The sequence below is a fragment of the Prinia subflava genome, chromosome 22, assembly GCF_021018805.1.
Source record: "Prinia subflava isolate CZ2003 ecotype Zambia chromosome 22, Cam_Psub_1.2, whole genome shotgun sequence".
NCBI classification, from domain to species: domain Eukaryota; kingdom Metazoa; phylum Chordata; class Aves; order Passeriformes; family Cisticolidae; genus Prinia; species Prinia subflava.
Window position 1 is genome coordinate 269781 of NC_086268.1, and position 18325 is coordinate 288105.

At 55.1% G+C, this 18325-nt stretch overlaps 3 protein-coding genes across 3 annotated transcripts; 1 reads left to right on the forward strand and 2 right to left on the reverse strand.

Annotated features, from left to right (window-relative positions):
- Positions 1-27: 27 nt before the first annotated feature.
- Positions 28-10116, reverse strand: UBE4A (ubiquitination factor E4A). The gene is made up of 19 exons (XM_063418058.1): positions 9779-10116; positions 9509-9685; positions 9197-9309; positions 8486-8638; positions 8215-8374; positions 7846-8048; positions 7439-7630; positions 6287-6620; positions 5894-6020; positions 4632-4939; positions 3928-4060; positions 3130-3317; positions 2943-3043; positions 2706-2819; positions 1885-2059; positions 1564-1744; positions 1223-1370; positions 830-987; positions 28-689 (listed from the first exon to the last, which is right to left on the reverse strand). Exons 1-19 carry the CDS (start codon positions 9900-9902, stop codon positions 548-550), a joined length of 3231 nt encoding a protein of 1076 aa, XP_063274128.1. The 5' UTR covers positions 9903-10116; the 3' UTR covers positions 28-547.
- A 1063-nt stretch (positions 10117-11179) lies between these two features.
- Positions 11180-14848, reverse strand: LOC134561153 (G protein-activated inward rectifier potassium channel 4-like). Its single transcript, XM_063417876.1, has 4 exons — positions 14128-14848; positions 13267-13488; positions 11984-13169; positions 11180-11763 (listed from the first exon to the last, which is right to left on the reverse strand). The coding sequence occupies exons 2-4, from the start codon at positions 13441-13443 to the stop codon at positions 11420-11422; spliced, it is 1707 nt and encodes a 568-aa protein (XP_063273946.1). The 5' UTR covers positions 13444-13488; positions 14128-14848; the 3' UTR covers positions 11180-11419.
- A 749-nt stretch (positions 14849-15597) lies between these two features.
- CLDN25 (claudin 25) lies at positions 15598-16683 on the forward strand. Its single transcript, XM_063417878.1, has one exon. The coding sequence runs from the start codon at positions 15607-15609 to the stop codon at positions 16279-16281; it is 675 nt and encodes a 224-aa protein (XP_063273948.1). The 5' UTR covers positions 15598-15606; the 3' UTR covers positions 16282-16683.
- The last annotated feature ends 1642 nt before the right edge of the window (positions 16684-18325 follow it).

Sequence of the window (18325 nt, forward strand, 5' to 3'; positions counted from 1 at the left end):
CGGCACTGCCAGATCTCCACCATCAGCTCCAAGATTGTATCTATGTTTAATTTCCTACGCCCGCCATTACCAACGCTCATTGGGGAAGTAAACCCTGCTACACCCCTGGCACATACAAGTTGGCAAAACGTCCCCCTCCTGTCGATCCCCCCATCCCACTCTGGGAGCGGCTGGAGGCGTTACTTTCACCAAGTGAAAGATGGTTACAGTTTAAACACAGAATAGAGGGAGGCTTTTGGTGTTGCTTGGAAAGAACATGGCCAACACAAAGAGCAGGTAATAGAGGGCAAGGGCACCACATCATGAGGAGGCTGTGTTCTTCTCCCAAGGCTGACTCAAAGCTGTAGTGCAGTGGAAAGTCTTAGTATTAAAGAGAGAGTCTTGAAAGGAAAAGGGAGAACAAGGGCTGGCAAGGAAGGTCTGAAGAGAGACTCCAAAGGTGGTAGCAATGCACTAAAATGTGGTTGTCATTAGGGTGGCAGCTCCAGCCACCCTCGTGGCTGTGATCTTGCCCATGACTGGAGGTTTTGAAATGAGGTCCTGTTTTTCAGTTCAGCGTGTCCTCCAGCTCCTCCTCCTTCTGCTTTTTCCTCTCTGCAAGCCATCGCTGGATCTTCTCTTTTAGCTCTGTGTTTGGTCTGATCTGGTCCATAGTGAGGGGACTCCGATTGAAAGGATCTGTCTGATCGCTGAAAAATAAAACATCAAGGAGATTACTTGGGCACTCCTGGTGCTAGAGATAAAAAAAAAAAAGAGAGGCCAGGAAGAGTCACTGGATATATGAAATAGATCCCCAAAAGTATCAAGGTATAAGGGCTGTGCTGCACACCTGAGGAGGTGTCTGGCTATAGTCGATCGGTCCACGGTGACACGGGAGGAGGGCAGGATCACGGGGTCTGACATCAGAGTGCTCATAATTGGATCCAGGAATTCATCACAGGCATCTGCATATGTCTCCTCTTCCTGCTGCTGCCGGTCTGCAAGAGACTACGGAGCACACATGGCTTTGAGGGATTCAGCCTCCCTGTTCTTTAAAAAACAGGGAGCATTCACAGGTCCGTGCAGGCAGGGAATCCTTCCAGCTGCCCCACCTGGACCTTGGACAAAGCTCCACTTCCAGAAATCCACCTCCACAGCGGAGATGCAGCAATACACAGCGGGAAAATGACACAAGGAACTAGCTCTGTCTTTTTTTGTATGTTAAATTCCCTCCAGTGCTCACCTTGATCCTCTCAGCCAGGTTACTAAAAGACACTATCATGTTGCCAGGCTTGTTAATCTTCTTCAGAACCCGCACAGTCTGGGCAAAGAGCGTCGGTGAGTAGGAGCGGCCATCCTTGGGGACTGTGGCACAGAAGTTTTCCTCATCCCTGCACCATAAGTTACATGAGAGAAAGGTTTAGGAATTCCCATTTATCAGGGCTGCAAAACAGTCCCCACAGCAGCATTCCCATGGCAAAGAACTCAAAGCTAAACAAAACCTCAAGTGTAAGTAAGCATTTCTGCCCCAGTATCACCAAGATGGCTCCTGCCACCAACAGGCTCACTCCCCTCGTCACCTACCCAAGGTTTAGGTAGATGGTGCAGATGTCAGACACGAGCTGCTGTGGCTTGAAGTCAAACTCACTGAAATCCTTCACCTTCAAAGCTCCCATTTTAGGCCCAACCAGGTGTTGCAGAAAGTAGTTGAGCATGGAGATGATGCGCTCGGCAAGGAAAGGATGCACAAACAGGGACTTGATTTCTGGAAAGGAAAACAACAGTTTGCAGATTCACAGCAATTCCATCCTGCTCTGACCACACCAAAACCAAGTTCTTGCCTGCTCATTCCCTGGCAGGGCTCTTATCTAGGTCCTGGCAGGCAGGAGGGGCCATTTTCCCTACCTGAAGTCAGGAAAGCCAGCGTGCCAATGGTTTCATTGGACATGATGTTGTGGAAACGTGCCAGCTGACCAAACATCTGCAGGCTGGACTCCTTCTCACGGCGAGCCTCTGGGGACAGGCTGTCCCACTCGCCTCGGTCCTTCTCAATCTGCTGAACTTTGATCTTGCTGAGGTACTGCAAGACAGAACACATGGATAGGTGGGTCACAATGCCAAGGAGGTCCAGAAATGCTCAAAAACAGTTGGGCAACATCCGTATCACCCATCTTATCTGCCAGCCTTCCAGCAATCACTTCTCTGGCAGATAATAGCTCCACAAAAAAGTCCTTTCTAACAGCAACAGCAGCTCTGAAAGGAGTGGAGAGTCCTGGAATTCCCTTGTAATCCCAAAGGAGAACTGCCCAGAGACAAAAGTCCTTTATTAGGATAAAACACTTGCAGAAAGGCCAAGGGGATTTGAGAATCAAACCCCACAGTGATTGTTTAAAGCCTGAGTGTACCAGATTAGCAACAGGCAGATTTCCCAGTGTGCTTCCTTTTGAATCTGAAAAAGCCCTTTTGGTCCTCTTGGTTCTGAGCTGCCTCCTGAACCCAAAGAAGGAAGAGTAACCCACAGACAGGGCCCCAGATCCTTCCTCCTGCCTTCATCCCTTCTTCCAGAGCACTGGCCACACCATCTTGGGACTGCCTCCTGCATAGGACCTAGTGCAGAGATTTACCAGGCAGGGCCAGGCAAGCTGGCCCTGTTCTGGAGGTCTGTATTGTGTCAAGAAGTGAGAACTTGTTTTTGTGATGCTGATGGAACGTGAGCTCAGCCCTACCTGTATGGCTTCATCCAACAGGAAAATGGCATCATTCATGAGCAGGTTAAGGAAGCGTAAGAAGAGAGGGGGATTCATCGCTTCCAGGTTCTCTGAGGCATAATCAGCCAGAGCCTGAGAGGAAAAGGAGAAAGCAAATTCTGCAGCACAGCCCCAATGGCAGGACACGGATCCACGTGAGCCCCATGTGAGCTGCACACTCACATGGCACACTCAGGCATGCACCTCTTGCCTCACCTTTATGCTGTCCCGGTAGGAATCAGTGTCCCACATGTACCTCAGGATGGGATACATGGGACGGCGGTAGTTGAACTTCTGCTCAAACTGGTGTGGGTCACCTAGGCACAAGCCAAAGAACCTTTCAAGTGGACAATCCCTCACAGGTGCTACACAGGGAACACAACTCCTCCCATTCTGCGCTTACCCGTAAACTCGATATCCACAAAGACTTTGATGAGTGCCTCGGCCAGGTGGGCAGCATGCTGGTAAGAGCAGAACACGCGCTTGCGGTGGAACACACTTGAGACCAGTGGGTTCTGAGCCTGATCCAAGTGAGGCATCACAGCTTCCAACACTTCAGCCAGCTTGGCTCGCAGGTGAGGATTTTTCATCCTGCAAGAGAAAACAAAGCAAATCCAGGATGGCATGGCCATGGTGCAGAATGGAGCTGTTCAGGAATCATTCCATGATGCTGTAGGGGACTGTCAGGAAAAACCACAGCCTCCACCTCCCGGGGACAGCAGGAACAATGAGAGCTGCCTAGTACAGGAAATCTCCCATCTGCTGCTGCCAGGAGCTCACTGCATTTACACATTAGTGTAAATGAAAGAACAGCAGAAATACAGAAAGTAGGGTGATGTCTTATCAGGAAGATCAATAGAACTACTCAGTTCTGTTCAGTGGACATCATAGAGACACTCCCAACACATCAATCCCAGGAGCTCCCTTTAACAGGCACAAAATGGCTGTAGCTGACGAGGTTTCTGCATCATACAACCAAACACACACACTTAAGCACCAAATCCCATTTGAATCTTCCATGAAGCCTGTGGTCTCCAGGCAGGCCTTGGCTCCCTTTGTGCCTCCTGCAGGCAGATTTCAGCTGTTCCAAAAGAATCAAACTGCTTGCAGCTGCACAAACCAAGTCTCAAGACAGCTCTGCAATTTCTACTTGCTTGGTCACCCTGGGCATTCTACAACAAGTACCCAGGGCTGCACCTACCTCTCTACATCACCCATGAAAACAGTAACAAAGTGAAGGATGTGCTCCAGGGAATCGGCAGAAGTCTCCAAGATGTCATCAGCAAAACGTCGCAGGAAAATGAAGAAGTCGCCCAAATTATCAGCAAAGAACTCTGCAAACAGAGATTGTAGCTGAGCTCCCCCTGAGCAGCTCACCTTGCCCTCTTTCAGCCTCCCACTCTCCCCTCATCACCCTGATGCTGATTTAGTATTGGTAATTAACAAGCTGTATTAGAATCTGCCATGGAGAGGGATGCCCAGCCTGATGGCACGAGTAACACCAGGGATTCATTTCACCTCTGCCCTCCCAGAAGGGTGAATGGGGTGAATCCAACACCTGTCTGCTGATGACACACTCTTTACACAACCTCCAAGGGAAGAATCCTGAAGCAGGCCCCAGAATAAAGAGTTTACACATAGAGAAAACACTAAATCAATATAGAACTTGCCACTTGCCAATGAGTAGGACTTCTAAAAGGTCAGCAGCTTCACTACCCTAAGTATGGCCCCTCAAACAGCCCAAAATTTTCTAACAGTCATCCTCTTCAGAGAGAATATTCTGCACAATGTCAGTGGTAGCACCATGTCCTGCCCTGGACAGGGAAGCACTTGCTCAGGCAGCTCTTCCAGTGCTCATGTGTGGCAGGTGTTGGCACAGACCCCCAGCAGGACCCGTGGCTTCACCTGGCACGTAGGCCAGTGCGCTGTGCTCCACCTCCGGCAGCGGAAAGGTCAGCTCCAGCGGCTCCGTCCCACGGTTCCCCACAGCCAGCTGCACCAGCAGCACTGCCATGGACACCTGCAGGTTCAGGCAGTTCTGCAGCATCTGCGGTTCCGTCATCGCCGTCTTGGTGGAGAGATAAATGGTCATCAGGCGCTCAAACTGCTCCCTGAGGCTGTCAGCAGCGGGGCTGGAGCTCTGCTGAGCTTCTCGCCATGCCACTTGCAGGCGGTGAAGGCTTTGGTTTATCTTGACCATCTGGTCGTGCAACCTGGCCAGGAAAGGAGGCAAGGAGGGGCTAAGGAGACAGACAGACATCCTGTCTCACCAATGCAGGAGCTGGTGAGAGACTGTTCTGTGCTAGGGATTCAGATAATTTCCTGTGGGTACTCTGTCTGGGGATCTGGCAATGGGAAGCCTTGGGGAAAGGCTTGGCAGGACCTGGGAGGGTACCGAGACCCTGTGAGGAATCATGGCACCTGCAGAGTGGCCTGGGGACATGGCAGAGCCCCCTGCAGCACCAAGCTCCCCTGGGTCACTGAGGTCAGGGATCCAACACGGCCCAGAGATGGGCAAGGTGACACTTCCGTTTCCCAGCAACAAGCCACTTGCATAATAACTTTTCTGTCAATGTCTATATTTGGAGAATAAACCAGAAGGGGACTCTGCTTGGATCAGCCATGACCTCACAGTATCTAGGCAACGATTTGCAGAGAGAAGCTGTGCAAAACAGTGTTTTGGTGTCCAGAAAATCCTCTCCTCGCAGCTAAAAGCTACCTCACATTGCTGTTTCACATACAGCCCAGCTGTCAGAGAGTTTAGGTCACTCCCAGTGGGCAGGTGCTCTGATACCTGGATGCTCTGTAGTAGTGAAGGGAGGTGCCAGTGACTCCTGCCCCAGGGGGAGAGGGGAATGGAGCAACCTGCAGATACCCAGTACTTAGCTGTTGGTGTCTATAAATAATATGGCACCTGTAAGACTCTTTTATTAGGATAAAACACTTGCAGAAAGACCAAGGGGATTTGAGAACCAAAACCCACTATGATTGTTTAAAGCTGAGTGTATCCTGATTAGCAAAAATGTGAGCAAAATTTCTTCCTGCAGTCAGTCAGGCTGAAGTTCAAGCAGCAGCTCAGCTGGCAACTCTGCATTCAGAGTATTTATTGAAATGTCCATAACTGCACATGGATGGAAAACAGCCCCAGGGGAACTGAAGGCAAGTACCTGTGAAACCCCAAGTGCAGGGTATACTGCGTGAGCACCAGATTTTCTGTCACCAGGTTGTAGTTGTTTGCAAACTGCGGCTCTTGCTCACTCAGAGCAGGGATTAAACACGTTTCTTTTTCCAAACCTGTAAGGAAAAGCATCTCTGCATCAGGTCCTACTCAGCAGTGCTGGTGAGGAGAGGGCTTGAGAGGGTCCCTCCTGAGGACACAAAGGGCTCCTGATGGTGCTGGCAATGTTTTATTTGTATTCAGCTTTCTTCTTGCTCCTCTCTAGTCCCACTTGTAATTCTCCCCTAACCCTAATGGCACCCACTGCGAGGGTACTACTGGGTAAAGTGGGGACCTGAGGAAATCCCCTTCCCATTCCTTAGCCCCCAATGTTTAGGTGTACCTTTCATGTGCACGTTCTTGCTCTTCCTCTCCTCTTCGTTCAGCTCCTTCAGAGCACAGTAGGTAGGGTTGAAGGTTAGCAGCTTTGGAGATCTGGGTTTGCAGAAGGGCTGGCACAGCTTCAGAAGGGCAGCCCCCAGGTTGAGGAAGAAGGCATCTGAGGCGTACATCTGGAAGAAAATCTCTGGCATCTGGTTAGCCCAAATTTTGGTGCGGCCCGCATTCGCGTGGAGGCAGTTTCCCAGCCAGGAGAGAATCCTGTGCTTCGTCTCTGGTGACAACTGCAACAGGTTCTTCAGCATCTGGTAGATCTTCTCATGGAACTGGGCCATGAACTGTTACAGGAAACACAACACAGCTGAATGAGTCCTTGGGGTTGTTCTTTTGCCTCTCTGATATTACCACTATCAGACCCTTTCCGGCTCCAGGCCACGTCCTGCTGCTCAGGACACTCCGTGAATCACCCATCACACACACGTGTTACAAGCAGGTCAGATCCTTGGGCTGGCAGCAAACAACAATTAGGGATGTCCTCTAAAGTACAGCTGAGACAATTTGTTCTCATATGGAGTAAATCCAAAATTCTTTGCCTATTTTTGACAGTCTGAAAGAACTGTTGAGTGGGAAAGCCCCTCTCGGAGATGCCCTCTGCACCCCAGTTCACTCCTGTATTTATATCCTGCATCCTCATGTTTCACTCCTGACCTACTGGAACATTCCTAGTGGTATTCCTCTGAGGAAGAAATTTACTTGTTGCCTGTCACTTTCTCAACTGGGAAATCAATTAAGTGTTTTAATTACAGGACAGGTACTGAAAACTACTCCCCGGTGATTGCAACACATGAGGTAGATGATCTCCAGGTCGCACCTCAAGTTACTGATGTCTGCTCCACCAGTACCACCCACCCTTTTTCCAAAAGCTCAAGCAACTTTGGTAAGACACAAAGACTTAGGTTACAGCCGCCCAAGGCAGCTGGCAGAACTGTTTTCATGCTCCAGCTGGAAAATTCAAAGCAGTTTTGGGATGTGCCCAGTTGCAAGCGAGGCTATTCCTGAACCAGTGGTGGAAATCAAGCCTCGATAGCATATCTTGAACCCTCAGGCAATCAAAGGCTACTAACTGCAGGAAACAGAACTGCCTCGCTTCTCCCACCTGATGGATGTTGGATTCCTGCACTTTAATCTCCTGTGGGCTGGATCGGGATGGATTCAGAAAGTAGCCATGGTTCTCCACCACTCCAGGGGTCTTCAACAAGCAGGAGATATTTAAAATGGCACCAAGCAAAGTCTTCTGGTACATCTGTCCATTACTGGGATCCTTGGGCTGGATGTAGCCTGCAAAAACCTGGGGAACACATCAGGACATGCTGATGTGTTGTCCAAAATCCCAGTAAAAAAGCCCAACAAACTGATGGGTTGTAACAGGCTATGAGAAAGGAAGGGAGATGTATGACTACACACATTGGGTGTTGTTACACCACACTGCTGGTTTGGCCTCTGCAGATCAGATCTTGTAAATGTGCCCCTGCAAAAAGCTTCTGCCTAAGCCAAGGTACCCACCTTTGCTATGTCCTTCTGCTTTGTGAAGTAGAGGAGCACATCGAGGTACGTGTACAGCAGGATCTGGCAGAGGTCCAGGTCCTTGATTCTCCCCAACAGAATGTCAAACACAGGAACCATGACCTCCCCAAACGTCCGCACCTCCTCGTCCATCGTTAAGGCTTCTATTACCTCCTCAAGGAACTCAGTCATGTCTTCAAACTCTGGCAGGAGATAGGAGGCTGTCACTCACAGTGCTCCAACAGCCAAACCGACCCAAACACGGCCCCCTCTTTTGGCAGCCAGGGGAGCCAAAGCTTCACCCAACTCCATGATGCTCCAGGGCAGCCTTGCAGCGCTGAGGCAGCGGCACAACCCGGCTGCACTTACGTGCTCCTCTCAGTGTCTCCAGCATCAGGTCCACCAGCTGCTCATACACGTTCTGGTTGACGTAGATCTCCGGGGTGAGAAGGACAGTGCGAGTGTTCGACACAGTCAGGTTGCGGCAGCGCACTGCGAAGGGCAGGAGATTCTCCGGGACCTTGGTTATCTGAGCAAGGAGACGAGGGCAGTGTTGGGGCCCTGGTCATTACATCTTCAGCTCAGTCACTCCAGAGCTGGAGTGCCTGAGCTGCCCTCTCCCTCAGCAGCCCGTGCCCACCTCTTCCCGTGCCCTGCGGAAGCAGGCATAGAGGTAGCGCAGGATCTGCCTCTCCCCAGCGTCACGGTCAGCCGAGAGGTTCTGGGTGCTGGCAGAGGTCATGTGGATCAAGTGGCTCCCGGGCTCTGGCAGCAGCAGGCGGGTGAACAGGGCCTGGGCACCGGTGGAGATGGAGTACAGTGACACAGCCCCAGTGCAGAGCTGATCCCTCCAGAGCAGGAAGCTCCACACCGCACAGCCTAATTGTTTCCTGCTGGGAAGAGCTCTCTCTATGCCTCATTAAGTAAGGGAGTGCTGGAGTGGAACCCTCAGCTGCTTCTGGCCTAAGCAAATCCTCCAGTCCCTCATGGGGAATAATAGTATCCCCAACAGAAACCACTTCCATTGAAATCCTCAGCAAGAATCACTGATACAGCTGCAAACGAAGATGAGTGTGTACATAGACAATGCTGACTGAATTCTCTGATTTTTCTTCCCTTTCCCACCCACACAGACCTGCAGGGCAGCAAACTCCTGCAGCCTGCAGCAGGAAGGGCTGGATTCCCCAAATTCTACACTTTTCTCAGTATCATATCCCAAAATCTCATGGACGTTTCCAGCAAAACAACAAGTGGCAGCGCCGTGCCAGATTTTGGAAAAGGATTTGGGATACATCATACGTATATTCTGAGAAAACAGAATCTGCATACGGCCCCAGGCAGGCATCCCTACCTGCTCCACATTGTCCATGTCCAGCCAGTCCTGGTCATCCAGGTCTGCGGCCATTTCCTCCAGGTAGACACAGCGTGCTGGGATCCCATTCCCACTCTTCATGCTGGGGTCACCTGGGAAGGGCAGAGAGACCTGTTCCACCCACACGAATGGGGAACCTGCAGGCAGGACCTGCCCCTGGCACAGCCCCAGCTGCTGCACATGGCACTGCCCGCTCCCCGCTGTCCCCTCTGATGTCAGACAAACCCGACACGCAGAGCTGCCCCAGCCTGTACCGCAGCCCCTGCCAAACCAGGGGATTCCCGGGCTCACTGTTGTCCAAGGTGATGAGGAAGATCCTCTGGATCATGTGGTTGATGTTGAGCTGCTCGCAGAGCTCTCGCTGTGAGCGGAATGAGCGGCTGATCTCAGCCACCGAATAGTCGCAGTCGTCCAGGCTCTCGGAGACACTGTTGTCGGAGTCATCCTGGCTGATGGACGTCTCCTCGCCTGCACGACAGAGCCCTCAGCGTCTCCAGCGTCAGGCCCTGCCCAGGCGGACCGCCTTGCGCCCTCCCCAAGGGCCAGACCCGACCTCCCCACCTGTCAGCTGCCGCAGCTGCTGCTGCTTCTGGACGGCGGCGAAGTGCTTGGCGGCAGCCACGGAGCCGAAGAGGGCGGCGAAAGGGTTGCTGGAGATGTTGTTGTTGTTCTCCTGGTCGGTCATCTCCTCTCAGGGCCGCGCCATACGGGTGACCCGGGGCAAGGCTGCGGGGAGGGTCGCCGTCAGGGCCGGGCCCCGGCCCGCTCCTCCGGGTGCGGCGGGCTCGTCCCGCTCGGTGTGAGGCCTCCGCTCCCCACCCGCCGCCGCTCCGCTCCCACCGCGGCCGCCGCCGGAGTGCTCTGCGCGTCACCGCGTCGCACAGCAATGGCGTCACCGCGACGCGCCGGAAGTGACGCACCGGGAGGCGGAACTGAGGAAGCGCGAGCGGGAGCGGCGGCAGCGACTCCTGGCGACCGGGAGGGGGAACGGCCCCCGCGGCCGGGCCGGGACAGGGACGGGGACGGGGACGGGGACGGGGACGGGGACGGGGACGGGGACGGGGACGGGGACTGGGACAGGGACGGGGACAGGGACGGGGACAGGGATGGGGACTGGGACAGGGACGGGGATAGGGACAAGGACAGGGACAGGGACAAGGACAGGGACCTTGCAGCTTTTTTTTTTTTTTTTTTTTTTTTTTTTTTCACTTGTGCAGGGAGTTTTATGTTTGTATGTGATTTGGGCTGGGGCTGCAGGGGAATGCAGTGAAGGGACACTGATGTACATGTTTATATCACACCCTCCCTATCCATCCCCAGGGCCTCCACAGCTGTTCCATCCCTCCCTCCTCATCCTTCTCGGTAGGACACATTTCAGGTGAGCTCAGAAAATACCCTGCCCAAAACTCCACAGGGAGATACAAAGGCAGATTGATAGAGGAGAAGCAAAGATGGACAAAGGGGGTTAAATCCAAAGGGTTATTCTGCAACCCGTGAAACACTCCATGAGGCAAAGCTGGCTGGGGACTTACAGGGAGGGTCCCCAGTCCAGCCAGAACTTGTATACAGAGATTTATTGTTTTTTTTTTCAATCCAGGCCCAGGCACTGCCCTGCCAGGTGCTGCAGGTGACTCCGGTGATGCCATTCCTGTATTATTGATTTAATTTTACTGCATAGTAAATCAATTACTTTAGATTAATATTATTAATTTAATCCTACTACACCGTGTCCAACCTCTCCGAGCACCAGCCCAGTGCAACATTTCCATGCTGGGGGAGTCCTGGGGCACCATATCAGGCAGGGAGGGGGGGCAGTTTGGGGTGTTGGGGGCTATGGGGCTGTGTCAGGGTCAGTGAGGTGGTGCAGGACTGAGCCTGTGGCACTGGAGGCCTCTGGGCTCTGCTTCTTCTTTGCCCAGCCCCCCAAGGGCTCCTCCAAAACAAAGGTGGCTGCAGGTTGGGTGATTTTGTCATGAACAGCCTTTACTTGCCCGCTAGTTACACTTTGTATGCCTTGTTACAAAAGAACAACTTAACAAAAATAATGCCCTGTGGGTGCAGCTGGGGGAACACGGAGGGTGAGGGCACAAGGGCTCAGCCCCCAGAGGAGGGTGGGCTATGGCACTGTTGGTGTGGGGCACCCACAGGCACCAACGAGGCAAGGGCACAGCCAGGCAGGCGGTCCCACGGTCCCCGAGCAGCTCAGGCAGGGAATTCCCGCTGCCGTGGCTCATCCCGGATGCCCTCAGCCACGCTGCCGGGGACACTCATCCCCACCAGGACGTCCTCGCTGGGTCCTGGCAGCGCACAGGGCTGCAGGAGGTGGTCCCAGTAGAGGCTGAGCGTGGAGTGTTCCTGCTGCTCCAGCTCCTTCAGCTCGTGCAGCTCCTTGGCACTGGCCGCTGGTGTCTGCACCTCAAAGGTCATCTCAAAGCGGCTGTAGTCCACCTGGAATGCGCCTTTCTCCAGGGACATGCAGGGCTCGAAGCGGTATCCCCAGAGGATCTCATCCTCTGTGTAGGAGGTGCGGGCTTGGCACGTCATTCCTGCAGCAAGACAATGGCTGAGCTGTGCCGGGGTGCCACAACGAGCCCCCCGCTGCCTAATGAGGGGCTTCCAGCCCTGCATCACCCATGGCCCACTGGACACAGTTTTGACCCTGAGCATCTCTTGCCCAGATGTCACTCCTGGGCTCGGGTTTGCCCAGCACCTCCAAGACCCCAGGGGAGCCACTCCTTTCCACCCTGACCCCCTCAGACCACTTGCCTGTAGCTTCCACGATGCCCTCGAGGATGATGATGATTTCAAACTGCTCCCGGCGCAGTGACTCGGCTGACAGGTCCCAGAAAGGGCTGTGACGGTTGATGACGTGGCAGATGATCTGGGGCTCCACCAGGAATAGACGGTCCTCCCCTGTGTCATAGCCCAGGTTCAGCTCTGACTGCTCCAGGGGGATGAACTCCCCTTCGGCTGTGTGACGGGACTTGATCAGCTTTGCCCGGATCTTGGCATCCACCATGTGGCTTTCCCGCAGGTCCCCCACACGAAACATCAGGCAGAGCTTCTCGTCCCGGCAGGAGATGACACAGTTCTTGCTGAAGATGAGGGTCTGGGCACGCTTCTTGGGCCGGGAGATCTTGACAAACATGCAGCCAACCATCATGGCATCGATCATGGACCCAACGATCGACTGTGCTATCAACAGGATGACGCCCTCGGCGCAGTTGGCTGTCACCATCCGAGTGCCATAGCCAATGGTCCGCTGGCTTTCCACTGAGAGGAGCAAGGCAGAGACAAAGCCATCCACATTCTCGATGCATGCCTGCCACTCGGGATCACCCTGGTGCCCAATGTCACCCCGCACCCAAGCATCCAAGAAGTAGATGAAGCCAAAGACCACCCAGGTGACGATGTAGCACATCATAAAGACGAAGAGGAACCAGCGGTACTTGAGGTCTACAATGGTGGTGAAGATGTCTGAGAGGAACCTCTTCTTGTCCTGGATGTTGCCCAGATTCACCTGGCACTTGCCCACTTTTGTCACATAGCGCTGCCGCTGCCGCTTGCCGGCCTGGACCATCGGGCTGTCCTCCTCCAGCAGCTTGCAGCGCCGGCTCTGCAGGCCCTCCGGGGTGGGAACGGTGGAGCTGCGGGCGGAGCTCTTGCCGCGGGACGAGTTGGGGATGTTGGCCACGCTCAGTGCGTGCAGCGGGTACACGCGGGCGCCCGCCTCTTGTGGGGCAGGCGGTGGGCACCAGGACGGGCGGCCACGGTGGTGCTGGGTGGTCAGGCTCCCGCGGCTCGGCGGCAGGGACGGCTCACCGGGGACAAAGCTGCTGTGACGGGGTGCAGAGGGGTAGTTTGGCATCGGGGTGCCTCTCTTGGCAGTGGTGGTGGCGGCTTGCTGCCCGCCGTCCTCCACCAGAGCCCCGGGGCCGGCCGGGAGATCGGGCTGCGGGGGGGAAAGGAGCCCGTCGGTGAGAAACCGCCTCCGACAACAACCGCGAGCACCAGGCGGCACCGTGTGCCGAGGATGCCCCGAGCCATACCTTCTGGGGAAAGGTGCCGTACCCGCTGGTGTCGGTGGGCGGCCGGGGCAGGTAGGCCAGCATGTGCTTGGCCGTGGGGGTCTGCGCCGGGGGGATGGAGTTGCTGCGGCCGCGGGGCTCCTCGGGGGCCAGCCAGCCGCCGGCGCCGCCGCTGTTGCGGGCGTAGGGGAGCACCATGGCGGCGCCGGGGCGGGGGCTCAGCCCCGGGCTGGGAGACAGGTCCTGCCATGGGGGAGACAAAGCAGGGAGTTATTTCGGACACGGAAAGCAGCTTGGGACTCCGGCCCCTCTCCGCATCCCCAGGGGTCAGGGTCTGGGGGGCTCGGAGCTGTGCCGGGGTGCCTGCGGGCTGGCTCCAGATGGCTAAGCCCATTAGGGGCCATAATGGCATTGCAAGGCCGGGGAAGGAGGCATTGGTCTCCGGTGGGAAGCAGCCCCGGCAGCCGGCAAGCTCCAGGTGAGCGCCTAAAGCAGTTCCACAGTTGATCCCGGTCGTGGCGGTAGCTGCTGGTTCTCTAAGAAGCTCCGAGCAGAAATGGGTGGCCCCTAGGTGCGGAGGAAGGATAGCCTGTGAGAGAGATGCAGATCCCATAGCGGGGCTCCTCGGCACAGGCTGAGTCCAGCCGGTGTCCATGGGCAGATGTGATAGGAAGCAATGGTCCTGGAAATGCAACCCAGGGCGCAGCGACCTGCGGGGATAGGGGTGGGGATGGGGTGGGAGGATTGGCGCTCTGCCTCCGCCGAGCATACCCTGCCACTGCAGAGCAGCAGGACCAGTGGTCCTCAGTGCGACGATGGAGGATGTCACTCTCTGCACCAAGGTCCCGGGCCCCCAGACCCCTGGGCGCGGGAGACACTCACCTCATGTCCAGGCAGAGCGGCTGCCAGCCCGGCAGACGTCGTTCTCGGCTTGTGGCTCCCGCTGTGCCCCGGCCACTGCCGGGCATCTTCCCACTGGTTGTGGATGAGAATCCTCTGCCAGGCTGTGCCACCGTGGTCGGTGGGAGGGAAAGAAGGACTGGGAGCTCGGCGGCGGCCGCCAATCCTGCTCCAGAGGCAGAAGGTCACCCGTTAATCTGTCTCAATGACAGGCACAATTACCTTGAGACGATTTAATCAGAAGGAGCAGGTGCCCCAATGCCTGGGGGGAAGGAGCAGGAGGGGTTTCCCAGCGGATTTCCCTGCTCTTGCCCTTGGGATGATGCTCCCTGTCTGCTCTTAGGAACGGGATGGTCAGCAAGGGCTGGAAAACATCCCCTTTCTCCTGCCTGGTCTGTGCTTCCAAGTTGAATGCAGTCCGTGCTCCGTTGCCCCCTCCTTGTGGGAGCTCCCTGCAAAGATCCTCCTGACACTCACCAGGGCTGGACCCCGAGACCAGCAGGACTTAGTAATTTCCAGTCTGGCTCTCAATACAGATAAAAAAGACAGCGGATGAAGGAGAGATTAGTTGCTAATCTCCCAGGGAAGATGAATCTGCAAGCTGGACCCCGCAGAGGGAACGCACGTGGGAGAGGATGGGAGCCGAGTGCCAGCACAAACTTGGGATTTTCCTGACGCTTCTTTTCATCATTTTAATAGAATCTGAGAACAGTTTGGGTTGGAAAGGGTCTTAAAGATGAGTCCAGCTCCAACCCCCTGCCACCAGACCAAGCTGATGTACATGGGTTTTCCCCAGCTTTGTGTTTGCATCAGGGTGTCTCCTATCAGATACAAGCACCATGAGTGTGTCTGCTGGTGAAGTGCTGGGTGCAGGACAGGGTAGGCAGTGCCCACCTGCGAGAAGCAGTGCCCATCTGCAAACTGCTTCCTCCCTCGGACATCCCCATTCTCAACGCAGCTCTCAAAGTCTCCTTTGCATATTTAATTAATGACCGAATTAGGATCAAGGTCTCCAGCCGAGGCACTGATTCCTGAGAAAAGCCTGATGCCGGCTGTCTGCAGTGCTGGGGTGCCAGCCGTGTCCCACCGAGGCTGGAGCTGCTGCTGCCGAGAGTCGCTTTCCCTGCCAAGGCTCTCGCTCCGGGGTGACCAAGGCTCGGAGGATTTGCATGCTTTGGCTTAACCCTCCCGGGCACCGGCGGGACCCAGCCCGAAGTTACCGCGGGGATGCACCCGGCTTTTCCTGCTGAGCCAGGCTCTCCTTTTAGCATGGAAAAACCAACAACAGCTGAAAAACGGCCGTGGCCACACCCCGGCGTTGGAGGAACAGGCTTGAATTCGCCCCCCCGGGCGGCAGACGCTGCCGGCGGCCGGGCGTACGCTGCTCCACAAGCGTTAATGCCCGCGGCTGCCGCTCAGGGCGGCTAATCTGGGCCCAGAGGGTAGCGGGGCGGCGACAGCATGGCCGGGGGCTGGTGGGCAAAGGCGCAGGGCGGGGGGATGCTGCTGGCTCTCCTCGGATGGATCAGCTCCTGCGTCACCACCTTCGTGCCACTCTGGAAGAACCTCAATCTGGACCTGAACGAGCTGGAGGTCTGGAACATGGGGCTCTGGCAGGTCTGCATCACCCAGGAGGAGGGGGTGGTTGAATGCCAAGCCCACGGCTCCTTCCTGGCGCTGCCTCCCGAGCTGCGCATCTCTCGCCTCCTGATGTGCCTCTCCAACGGGCTGGGGCTGCTGGGCTGTCTCCTTGCTGCCCTGGGGCTGGAGGGCTGGAGAACCTGCGAGGACAAACCTGGGCGAAAGCGGCGGCTCCTGCTTGGCGGGGGAATGACGCTTGGCATGGCAGGGATCACCACCCTGGTGCCAGTCTCCTGGGTCGCCTACAACACCGTCCTCGACTTCTGGGATGAGACTGTCCCCGACATCGTCCCCAGGTGGGAGTTTGGGGAGGCCACCTTCCTGGGGTGGTTCGCTGGAGCCTTCCTTGCTGCTGGGGGGCTGCTCCTTGCCTGCAGTGCCCGCTCCACGATGACCGCAACGCCGCTGGCCCCCGCCTGCCACCAGCCCCCTGCTGCACGAGGTCTGGCTGGGGGCCACCACCTGCACCCCAAAAATGCAGACTTGGTCATCTAGGGCCTCAGGGTGCTGTGCTCTGTGCACCTCCTGGCTCTTCCCCTGGCAGGGAGGGCTCCTGCTTGTTTCACAGGATGATTTGCTAATTGCTATGGCAGCTCTGCAGGTTTCTTTCCCTCTGTGTCTCTGCTTCACTTTTTCTCTGTTAAGGAGCAACAGATTTCCCCAAGCGTGGAATCACTCAATAACAACAGCACTCACCAAGCAAGCGTGGGAAGGCAACAAGCAGTGGGCAACACTTTGTACTGCTGGTGACACTGTGGGTGTCACTGTGTTGGCATCCCTGGCGAGTCCCCTGTAGCCAAGTCTGTCGTGGCTAATGCTGTGTGCCGGTGCAGCAGCTCTTTCCTTGCATGTCTGTGTCGCTCTGCTGTATTTGCAATAAATTATCTTGTCCGTTGACAGTGTGTCTGTGCTCTGAACGTGCAGCTGCATCTTGCAGAAATGGCATGCAAGGTGGGAGTTGCAAGGGGCAGCACTGCTGCTGCAGCTATGGTTTGGTCTGTCTAGAAAAGATTGGAGGAAAAGAGAGAAAAATGAAAAACAAGGGGGAAGGAGGAAAATGAGAGACAAAGCAGCACCAAGTTCTACTCCTGCCGCAAAGGTGAGATGGCAGTGACCGCGTACCCTGCAGGAGCCTCATCATCTCATGGCTAAGATGATAAAGCCGATAAGTGCCACAGACCTTTGTGTCAAAAGTTCCTTGACTGCATCATTTACCTGTGCACAAGAGGCAAGAAAGGGTTTCTGCTGGTCTCAACTGTTCCTTCCACATTTTCCTGATTCAGCTGTAAAAATAAAGGCTGATTACACACCTCTGTGAGCAAGAGCATGGACCATCAGGCTGGATTAGCACCCGAAGTCCTGACAGGGGCCTGCCCGCTGCTACAGCACTGGTTGAAAACTGAGTTCACCGCTGGTTTAATCCCTGCAGGCTCAAAGCCGTGGGCGCGTGACCAATCTCAAGGAAGGCCTGGCTGACAGAGGCATTCCTGGGGGAAGCAAAGTCCGCTCCCTCTAAGTCCCATTTTGAAACCTGCACTTTGCTCAGTCGGAGGAGAGGAAGGAGTGGGTGGGCAAAGGAAGGGAACAGTGATGATCCCTAGGAGTTCTGATGCTGCAGGACAGGGGACAGAGTTGGTGCCGAGAGTGAAGTAGGAGAGGCAGGTGCACAGTTCTTCTGAAAAAGAATCAAATGAGGTAGAACTGAGGGGGCAGTGTTTCTGGCCATCACCTTCCAAGGAGCTGCACCTCCTGCCAGCTGCCCTTGGAGGGCTGACCAACTCAGGGAACACAGAGAGGCTGTTTTGGCTGTAACTCCCTTGGAAAATGGGAGGACAGGACAGTGAGCAAAGGTGTCCAGCCTGGGAACAGTCCAGCCTAGTCCAAACACCATGACGTCCTTGGCACCACTCTGTACTCCTGACACTGTTTGTTGGTTTCTTAAAACAGGCTTTGGGCATGGGCTGGGCATTTCAGCTTCTGGCAGCAACACAAAGAACAGGGCAAAGCCACTGTCAGAACAAGCAAGTCAGAACAAATGGGCTCTCCTCTTCCCAAACCACATCCTACTGCTTGCAAGTGCACAAAAGCTGCCTGGCAATGCCAAGTGTTGGCTGGGGGGAGGAAGCGTGCCTCCGGGTGGGTGATGGCCTGGGGGCTCTATTCAAGAGCTCCGTGTTTCCATTCATTGAAGGTCAAGCACCCCAAGCAATGAGTTGAAGGCCTCATCCCACATACAACAAGGGGAGAAACAAGCCGAAAAAGCAGCACCCTGGTTGCATTCTGGCACTGCAGCACCCTGGTTGCTGCTAGGACACTGGCAGCCAGAGTGCCTGTGGATACTGGCAGTTCTGCTTTGTCATAAAGTCACCAGGAGAGTGCAAGAATCTCCCACAGGAGCAGTTTATTCCTAAGTACTAGGGAAACACTGCCTGACAGGATGGTGGAACCATCCTAAGGCAGCTCTGCTAATGACAACACATTTTGTACAAGAGGAACCTTCAGGCAGAACCCTAGAGTGAAATAAAGACATGGAAGGAGC

Bases quoted from the DNA above. Each gene is read 5' to 3' on its own strand.
- LOC134561153 (XM_063417876.1), bottom strand. From the start codon at position 13,443: ATGGTGCTCCCCTACGCCCGCAACAGCGGCGGCGCCGGCGGCTGGCTG. The intron at 13,170-13,266 runs GTATGGCTCGGG...TCCCCCCCGCAG, and splicing joins ACGGCACCTTTCCCCAGAAG to CCCGATCTCCCGGCCGGCCC. The intron at 11,764-11,983 runs GCAAGTGGTCTG...GTCTTGCTGCAG, and splicing joins GGGCATCGTGGAAGCTACAG to GAATGACGTGCCAAGCCCGC.
- UBE4A (XM_063418058.1), bottom strand. From the start codon at position 9,902: ATGACCGACCAGGAGAACAACAACAACATCTCCAGCAACCCTTTCGCC. The intron at 9,310-9,508 runs GTGAGCCCGGGA...TGCCCTTCCCAG, and splicing joins CCTCATCACCTTGGACAACA to GTGACCCCAGCATGAAGAGT. The intron at 2,060-2,705 runs GTAGGGCTGAGC...TCTGTCTTGCAG, and splicing joins TGTTGGATGAAGCCATACAG to TACCTCAGCAAGATCAAAGT.
- CLDN25 (XM_063417878.1), top strand. From the start codon at position 15,607: ATGGCCGGGGGCTGGTGGGCAAAGGCGCAGGGCGGGGGGATGCTGCTG.